The following is a 10355-nucleotide window of genomic DNA, read 5'->3' as shown; positions in this document are numbered from 1 at the left end:
GGTCACAAATGTCATCATTCCTCTGCCAAAGAAAGGAGACCTCTCTCTCATGACAAACTACCGTGGTATTTCACTTATGTCCATTGCCGCAAAAGTGTACAACAAGATCCTTCTGAACAGAATCCGACCTCACATGGATCCTTTACTGAGAAGCAACCAGGCTGGCTTTAGATCAGGTCGCAGCTGTGCTAAGCAAATACACATTTTGAGGAGGATCATGGAACGCTTCAAGGAGATTTAAAGGGTATATTAAGAGTATAAAACGTTTTCATAACCTTAAAAAATATTTTTGATAAGGCCAAAAAAAAAAAGGTTCGTCTCAAAGCTGACGCGCGCGTTTGTAAAATCCACGATTTGACAAAAAACAAATGCGGAAATTTTTTTATTTCCAAAAAATTTTTTTATAGTTTTTCCAGAAAAAACAGCGAAAATCAGACTTTTTTCTCAAAATACAAAAAAAAAAAAAAAAAGAAATCGCATTTCGCATTTGTTTTTAAATTTCTCGTCAGCTTTGAGACAAACCTTTTTTTTTTGGCCTAATCTACTGCTCAGCAAACAAAAATGCTTTACAGAAAACGTTTAAATGTCGGGTTATATAAAGGGTATAAAAACGTTTTAATAACATTCCAAAAACATTCTTGAAAACTTGATACAAAACATTCTAAACAGAATGTTATTTTGGGAGTTGAAAAAATATTTTGCGAAAAATGTTTGCCCAAAATATTTTCAATTACGTTTTAAAAACGTTTGCATGACCTTTATATAACCCGACATTTAAATGTTATTAAAAGGTTTTGAAAAAACATTTTCAAAACCTTTCTGTGTTTGCTGGGTTCAAATATTTTAACATAATGTTATTTTAGTATTGACACAATATTTGGCAAAAATGTTTGCAAAAATAGTTTACAATAACATTTTTTGACAACATTTAAAAATATTGTTGTAGTGTGTTTTCATAAAAACGTTTTAAAACGTTATCATGACCTTTATATAACCCGACATTTTAATGTTATTAAAACGTTTTTACCTAAACCGAAAGCCAAATATAACTTATTTAAAACGTTTTTGTGTTTGCTGGGTAATCAGACTCCATTCGGGGGAACTGAACAACCTGCCCCCCCCCCTCACTTTCAATGTGCTGCGCACGCCACTGCCTCCTGCCCCTCCCCCAGGATTAACTTCAACTTAAGATCAACTTTCATTTATACATTATACAGACCTAACCTCGTAATAATAAAAAAAATTCAGACCTTCCTTGTATTTAAATAGATATGCGTACAGCCCGTGTATTTTCACAAATATATCATTTCGTCCACAACATGTGGTCCAGGACCACAATGCAAAATCATTAATGTCGTAAGCCCCGCAGGGCTGAGGCCCTGACTTGTGTTCACATTGTCGGACGTACGCGCGGCGGAACTTGGTCGGCGCAAATTGCTAGGAGTAGCGGTAGGCGCTGCCAGGAGTAGTGGCAGTGTGATTTACGATTTACTCCTGACAAAAGTCAGGAGTAGCGAGCTGGGTCTAACCTCCGCCAGGCTTAGGTTGCAATGTAAACGCTGCTACTCCTGGCACCCGGTGTAAGTTTGACCCTTTTGTTTGTCGGAACAAAGACATTACATATCGCGTGGTTGAAAAAGGTCACGAAAACACCGGAAGTGGTAGCCGATGTTTACGCCGACCAGAAGTGAATAATTGGTGGAACTGGTCGCCGTTAGTGCTAGGAGTAGACTAGGTGTGGACACGCGGTATATAGGAGTAGCGAAAATATTTGTGGATTTTTTATCAATGTTAGCGTAAGTTACGCCGGGTGTAAAAAACTTTAAAATAATGGCGTTCCAATATAGCATTGTGGTCCTGGACCATAAAAGCAAGACTTGCGGACGGAATCAGTTTTTTGCGTTATTCTTCTGTCCGCTCCTCAAGAGGTAGGCAAATTTCATACAGCTGTTTCGTCATGTTGTTCTTCCACTGGATTATTTAAATTTTGCGTTATTTCAATTCCTGCATCATCGTTTTGTTGTTCCTCTGAATTATTCGAATCCGGATTTGAATCCTGCGTAGTGGGTTCTCTGTAAATGGAGCCTTGTTCGGTCAATAATTCTGAAGACATGGCCCCATGCGGACTCGTAACCCGAATACACCTGTAAATATGAGCATAGTTTGATATTGCGGTATTTATCGTTTGAAGTTGTGAAGTTTGAAATCTATAATCTATTGGCGTTGCAGTAATACCGTAGAATCCCATCTACAAGCATATGCGGGTTTGTTTTTTTTTTGACGAAAAGAGACGTTGACGAAAGAGACGAAATGCAGACACTTTCCACAAAACATTACAATAGATTGGTCTTACAATAATACTTGTTTGCATAATATTATTATGCTTGTAAATGGAATTCTACCATGTCTACGGTAGCTTTATGATTGTCTAAAGGGAGCACGGTGGCCTAGCCGAACGGGCGCTGACTCATAATCGGAAGGTTGCGGGTTCGAGCGTGCCCTTGAGTAAGGCACTTTATCTCGATTACTCCTCTCCACCCAGGTGTTTAAATGGGTACCGGCATTCTTAAATGCTGGGAAGGTAACAGACTCGCTGTAGAGGAGGTGTAGCGATCCCCTATAGTAACATTACATGGAGGAGTCTGGCCCAATCGCCAATGAAAGAGAGATGGGCACTCCGATCACTGTTTATACAGGATCGTCTCCTTTACCTTTACCTTTACTTTTGCACAGCCGCCTGTATCAGTAATATAGTTGCTCAAACTCTAAATAATGTTTTTGTGGAGGTCATCTGCCTTCGCCTCTTACTTAAAAAATACTCATGTAGAGGCATATTATTATGCCTGTAAATGGAATTCTACCATGTCTACGGTAGGTATTATGATTGTCTAAAGGATAGCAGAATGCTTTGAAAAATCATTAAATGACATTATATCACACCCGTCTTTGTAAACTGTTAATGTCGGTTTATTCTACAAAATCGAACTCTTAAAACTACGGAAGCTTCTAAGTGCCACGACCGTATTATAAAACCATCCAACTGTACTCGCGTTTTGAGAGGCTACGGTACACACCGACATCACCTGGTAAATAATTACATTGTACAGCAGAGAAACTAAAATCAATACCCGGGATAGATACACTTGTATGTTCTATGCACGATTTGATATTCAGGCGATAAATCTTTGGATACCGGGTAGAAAATCTCCCGTAATTTTTTTATTGTAAAGAAGCCAATTTCAAGGCTTGCACTTGAAAATATGTGTTGAAAGAATATGATAGTCGTTAGCTTGACTCAAAATCTGAGCCCGATTGTTAGTAGCGTGGATTCTGTTACATACAATGTACAACGACCTCTGCTAACACCATTCTGCCACTGGTCAATGACCAATTTCCGCCAAATCAACAGACGGCCTAAATATGCACCTAGGATAAAGTGCGATACCGCACAGTGTCACCGCCCCGATATCTTCATGGCAGAAATCGCCATGATGGTAGTCCGCAGCCACGCATGGCCATTTTGTTCCGACCTGTCTAATAGTTCTGAGACGCATAATGGGCCGAGGGACATCCGACTAAGGCTATTGACAATAGCCTGGTGACTGACCTCTGTAGATGCCAGTGAGCATGGTATACGTCACCACCTCCACCAGTGGCCTACGCTGCGCTATAGTACCGTGTATCTTCCGTGACCCGAGTGTTTACGAATGAGGGCAGCTGTCTTTTTTTGTTCGGCACATATCAAATCAGAATTTGTGTCAGTTTTTGAGTTCAAAACGCACGGTTATTTCTCAATACGCAAGCTAACGACTATCATATTCTTTCAACACATATTTTCAAGTGCAAGTCTTGAAATTGGCTTCTTTAGAATCAAAAAATTACGGGAGATTTTCTACCCCGGTATCCAAAGATTTATCGTGTGAATATCAAATCGTGCATAGAACATACATGTGTATCTATCCCGGGTATTGATTTTAGTTTCTCTGCTGTACAATGTAATTATTTACCAGGTGATGTCGGTGTGTACCGTAGCCTCTCAAAACGCGAGTACAGTTGAATGGTTTTATAATACGGTCGTGGCACTTAGAAGCTTCCGTAGTTTTAAGACTTTGATTTTATAGAATAAACCGACATTAATAGTTTACAAAGACGGGTGTGATATAATGTCATTTAATTATTTTTCAAAGCATTCTGCTATCCTTTAGACAATCATAATACCTACCGTAGACATTCAACTGAACTCGCGTTTTGGGGGAGGTTACGGTATCGCACCTGATCTTAAAAGAGTTTAATTTTTTATAATGGATACATGGATGAATGGGAACCTTCACAAACGTGTCGCTCGATTCTGTTAACATTACATTTAATCGAGTTATTTATATACCTTCGGATCCAAATCCTTATTTTATGGCGATAATACCAAGACGCAAAGAGGAGAAGCAAAACTGGAAGAAACAAGAGAACCAACCAGCCACAGTTTCTGCATCGATTATCCTTACAGGGTTTTGCTGTTCCTAAAAATCACGAAAATAAGAAATTTCTGACATTACCTTAAAACTAACAAATCAAACAACAAAAATCGCACGCATCAAAACTGAAGTCGCATTTATTAATATGGAGGGCAGAATCATGAGAATTAACCGTCCATTTGTTGCCGAAATGAGTAACATGTAAACAATGCACATCTGGCACTGCGCAGTCGAATTATTAATTCCCCCTGTAAACATGGTAAAGTATAAGTTTCCGGAGTCCTCACTCGAGCCGATAGCGAAAACGGAAGTAATGAAAGTAATTATTGCTGTCACGTTTGCCATTTTCCAGCTTCATTAGCAAGCACATCTATATTGTTCCAAACATACGAAAACCTAAATTCTGATCAATTTTAGGGTGTTGTCCCAGTTCTGGTTCGCATGCAAGTTCGGCAAATGGGCTATTCCATTTAAAATCCACACTACCCCTGTGGAAGATTCGGCTAAACTCTGCCACAAAGGGAGTATCAATTCTGAATTGAATAGACCCGGGTGTCACTCACTACTTGACTTGCTACGCACCCGTGTCCAAGAAAAACGTCTAAAAGGGTATGTTTTTCACCACACAGCGTCGTCGACGACGTCTTTTTGAAAAAGGGTACTTTTTCAGAAGGCATCGCCATTTAGGGGTCCTTTTTCAGCCAAATCCTTAGACGTTTAGGGTTAGTAATATTATTGTTTGAGTGAGTTTGCACTAATTTCATAAAAATCACCACTTTCTAATTGGTTATTGTTACTTTTGTGTATGTTTTCTTCAGTATTTATATGTCTGCAACATCAAAAAGACACCTTGGGTATCAAATTAGCTCATTTCCCTGTTAACGCCACTTAGGGTATCAATATAGATATTTCTCAGTTGACGCCATTTAGGGTATGGTTTAGGCATGTGCTACGCCATTTAGGGTATGATTTTGCATGTGTGGGTGCAATTTGGTTATGTGAAAATTCGCCATTAAGGGTGCATTTCAGAGGTGTTCGGACGCGGGTGGGAGGCACTTTTGTGTGAGAGTGACCCCCGGGTGAATAGACAACGGTAACTTCCATTTGAAATACTCACTCCAGTTGTGGAAGATATAGGTAAAGCCATAATACAAGGGGAGTATTAGTTTCAAAATGATTAACTCTGACCAATTATACTTGGAAAAACATACTCCCCTGTGGAAAATATTTCCAAATACTTCCACAGGGGTAGTGTGGATTTCAACTGGAATAGCCCAGTCACCACGTTGATAATCTCTTCAACGACCGGCACCCATGACGTTTTACATCCGTGTTTAGTAGCAACAAAATAAATATCTTAAAAAATTGTATCTTATTTAGTGTTTAGTGCTCTTTTAAAGATTAAGAGCTCTATGAAGCATTGTAATGAAGCATTGTAATTCAGTAGTTGCCAATTTGTTTCAAAGATTACCATTTTTACAAGAGGGTCTGGTACTTGTCTCGGTACTTGTGTAATCTGTTGTTGATGTTATGGTGCCTGTTGACGTTGACGTGATTGACGTTGACGTGATTGACGTTGACGTGATTGACGTTGACGTGATTGATGTTGACGTTTCTGATGACGTTGACGTGGCGCTATCTGTTGATGTTGATCCTGATGTCGTTGTCATGGAATATGACGTTGTGACATCAGTTGTTGTCGTGTTTACGGTTGTCATGTCTGTAAAGAGAGCGGTACACAAGTGAGTGATAGTCAGTAAAAGATGCATTCGATTGACACAGAAAATTTTGCAGGCCGTGCCGTGCCCTTGCTTCCTAAAACACCAACGTTTTTAGCTAAAAATTTAGGACATGTTACAAAACTATATTTTCTAGAATTTCAGAGAGTACTTTTATTGGCCGGTTATTTTTCACACAGTGACGTTAACTAGGCAATGCCCTATACCTAAACATACAGAGGTAGAGGTCACGCGTCAATGGTAAGAGTAGGCCTACTGTGTATAGGAAAATGAACAGTAACTGCAGTATGAAGGGCCAAATTTTGCTATTTTACCCTATTTTGTTCCAAAATGGTGTTTCCGGGTTAAAAAGAAACATACACAGAGCAATTTAGGGGCCCCAAACATTTGGGGGCCCTGTGCCCGGGCCCATCTGGCCCAATGGTAAATCCAGCCCTGAATATGTAGTGTATTCCTTTTGCGTGTACATGTGGTGTAAGGGCGAGTAGCACCCCTAACCAAAATGGAACGGACAGGTGCGTTCCAGTTTGGTTCAGCTGAGGTCAAAAAAGTTGGTGCTTGAAACCCTCGAAATGTTAACATTTAGGTATAGGCCTATTGGTATATATTTTTTATAGTATGACTTTGTTACAATGTATCTGTGTCTATGCCTTAATTGATCGTGTTCCTTATAGACACATGTTTAATTTTTATAAGACACCATTTTGATTTTTACGGTGAAAATCAGAGCAACATACTGCAGTTACTGTCCGTTTTCCTATACACAATACACAGTGCTCTCACCATTGACGCGCAACCTTTACAAATAGTGTATGTTAGAAGTATATTGCATTTGCCTAGTTAACATCACTGTGTGAAAAATAACTGGCCAATATTTAAACTATTCTCCAAACTTCTAGCAAATATATTTCTCTAACATGACCTAAAATTACAGCTAGGTTAGATGTTCAGAAATAGTCGCACTTTCGTATAGAATATGAGTGAGGGCAAAGCATAGCTAGCTCATAGCTAGCCAACTCCCCGTGTTAATTGAATGGAGCTTTGACCGAAAATATTGAGCTATAGTTAGGTGAAAAAGTTCAATCTGGTGACCACTCTCTGGCTAGTAAGGTTTGACGATTGATTCGACTTCTATGGACCATTTAGAAAAAATATAGCCACCATGTCCCTCGCAAAAATCCCGGCATTTTTCGCTAGAGGCCAAAATCCAAAATGGCTGCCGCCACCATTTTGAAAATTTAAGTTTTGAACCAGAGCACCTATAATCATGCACAAAGACACTTTTTCGGATATGTCGAGTACAAGGATTCCGTTTCTGACATTACTTTGACATTACGGCATCATTTTCACCCAGAAATCCAAGATGGTAGCCGGCACCATCTTGAAAAATTTAGTTTTGAACAAGAGGACCTAAAATCGTGTACAAAGACACTTTTTTGGATAAGTCGACCCCAAGGATTTCAAATTTGACATTACTTTGACATTACGAACTCATATTTACCCAGAAATCCAAGATGGTGGCTGCCGGCGCCATCTTGAAAAAAATAAGTTTTGAACCAGATTACCTAAAATCGTGTACAAAGACACTTTTTCCGGTAAGTCGACCTCAAGAAATCCGAATCTGACATTAATTTGACGTTACAAAATAATTTTTGCCCAGAAATCCAAGATGGCCCCATTTGGTAGAGCGTAAATGTGATTTTTGAATGAAAGCAGAAGCATAAGTGTGTCATTTCCGCCTTATCTGGGGTTCATGTCTCTTATATGGGGTTTAAACTGCCTTATCTTGGGTTTACATCCCTTATCTAGGGATAAGGCGCCTTATCTGTGGTTTAGACGGCCTTATCCTGGGTTTACGTTCCTTACCTGTGGCTAAGATGCCTTAACCTTAGCATATCGCAGTCTAAACCCAGTTAAGGCAATAAACCCCAGATAATGCGCCGTAACCCCAGATAAGCGACGTAGACCCCAGATAAAGCAGTCTAAACCCCAAATAAGGCGCCTTAACCCTAAATAAGGAACATAACCCCCAGAAAAGGCATCTAAACCCCATATAAGGTGCCTTAACTCTAGATAAGGGTTGTTAACCCCAGATAATGGTCGTAAACCTCAGATAAGACATCTAAACCCAAGATAAGGCGCCTTAACCCCAGATAAGAGACGTAAACTCAGATATGGCAGTCTAAACCCCCGATAAGGCGCCGTAACCCCAGATAAAGGACGTACACCTCAGATAAACCAGTCCCAACCCCAAATAAGGCGTCTTAACCCTAAATAAGGAACATAAACATAAGATAAGAGAAGTAAACCCCAGATGGAGCCTTATCTGGGGTTTAGACTGCCATATCTGAGTTTACGTCTCTTATCTGGCAAAGTGTACAGATTAGCGGCTCTGTGATTGGTTGTTTGAAAATAGAGAGCGCCACATACAACCAAACAACCAATCACAGAGCCGCTAATCTGTACTACGTCCGCAATTAAGTGATATAAACGCTCATCGTGCATACAATCAATCAATCGGTCCATGAGTGGCCAAATGGTTCCTGGTAAGCCGTATACTTCTACTACAGTATATGCAGTCTACTAGTTCTCTGTTGACAAGGGGCAGTCTTCATTGAACAGCTCTTTCTCAGAGCCAACAAACCTTTAATTCAGCAGATAGGCGAGGTCTGCTTGTTTTCTGTAGACAAGGGGCAGTCTTCAGTGAACGGCTCTTTTCAGAGCCACCAAAACTTACAAAAAATCAGCAGATAGGCGAGATCTGCTTGTTTCTGTTGACAAGGGGCAGTCTTCAGCAAACGGCTCTTTTCAGAGCCACCAAAACTTTCAAAAAATCAGCAGATAGGCGAGATCTGCTTGTTTCTGTTGACAAAGGGCAGTCTTCAGCAAACGGCTCTTTTCAGAGCCACCAAAGCCTTTATATTAGCAGATAGGCGAGATCTGCTTGTTTCTGTTGACAAGGGGCAGTCTTCAGCAAACGGCTCTTTTCAGAGCCACCAAAACCTTTATATTAGCAGATAGGCGAGATCTGCTTGTTCTCTGTTGACAAGGGACAGTCTTCAGTGAACGACTCTTTTCAGAGTCATCAGTAGACAAGGGGCGGTCTACATGTCTCAATCTTAGGCACTTTGTCCTGAAGAAGTCAGAGCTACTCCTGACGAAAGCTTGACAGTTCTAAACTTGTCCGACGGCGAACCCGCTAAAAACCCACTAATTGTTATGAATTCCCGTCGTAAAAGCCTATCCCACAATTTACTATATTGGTAACGGACCGCTCCGTTCTGAAGGATGCCACAAAAAAACGGTACAAGCTACATTTAAACTATTCTCTGAAATTCTAGAAAATATAGTTTTGTAACATGTCCTAAATTTTTAGCTAATTTAGGTGTTTGGAGAGGGTCGCACTTTTGTGTTTTAGGAAGGATATGTAAACGACAGATAACACCAAAAATATGAAGAAATTATTTCCAAACCGTGTTAAGTCAACAATCATTATGTTGCTCATTTTCAAGAATGCTGGTTAACAAAAAGCAGGCCATTGTCTCATTTCGTGAACAAAGGTCCACATACCATTGTTTCCTTGCATTTCCTTTATAATCGGTTACCCAACTGAAGCTATAATACCAGCTTTATTGCGATATCGCACATGTAAAACAGACACATGTGCACAACCAGAGAAGATCCGATTTAATCAGTTGAGCTGTTTCAATGAGTGTTATCTTGGTTTAATAGCTTTTAATGGGGTTTAAGTCCTGCAAAGGTCGAGATGAATTCTACTGTAGACATGACTGCATCATGATACATTGGCACTGAGAAACTTACCGTCAGGCTCACACGTAAAAAGTTGAACATTCGATGTACAATATTGTCTCCCATTGTCTAACTCATCGGTAACACTCCTGTTCGTTACTTGGAACTTATCCAACGGGTGTTTTTAACACATACACTGCGTGGTGGGCCGATTGTCATGATTGTGGGACAAGTAATCTCCACTAGGCTATGTGGCACTGGAAATAGGCCTAAATTCCTGAGACACGGTGGTGGTTGACTACAATTACATACGGGGTCGCTCGGTAGTGTTGTGAAAGCTTCTGTGTGATCGGCTAAACAGATCACCTGAAACAAAACCAACAAGAAATGTCTTTAA

The 10355-nt window shown here is 40.0% G+C and overlaps 1 protein-coding gene across 1 annotated transcript; it reads right to left on the bottom strand.

Moving 5' to 3' along the window:
• Positions 1-1224: 1224 nt before the first annotated feature.
• LOC140168225 (uncharacterized) lies at positions 1225-10128 on the bottom strand. The gene is made up of 4 exons (XM_072191563.1): positions 10031-10128; positions 5941-6189; positions 4385-4514; positions 1225-2144 (listed from the first exon to the last, which is right to left on the bottom strand). Exons 2-4 carry the CDS (start codon positions 6185-6187, stop codon positions 1940-1942), a joined length of 582 nt encoding a protein of 193 aa, XP_072047664.1. The 5' UTR covers positions 6188-6189; positions 10031-10128; the 3' UTR covers positions 1225-1939.
• Between the last annotated feature and the right edge of the window lie 227 nt (positions 10129-10355).

Source organism: Amphiura filiformis, chromosome 13 (genome assembly GCF_039555335.1).
Source record: "Amphiura filiformis chromosome 13, Afil_fr2py, whole genome shotgun sequence".
NCBI classification, from domain to species: domain Eukaryota; kingdom Metazoa; phylum Echinodermata; class Ophiuroidea; order Amphilepidida; family Amphiuridae; genus Amphiura; species Amphiura filiformis.
Note: the sequence above shows the minus strand (reverse complement) of the source record. Positions and strands in the feature narration are given on the sequence as shown.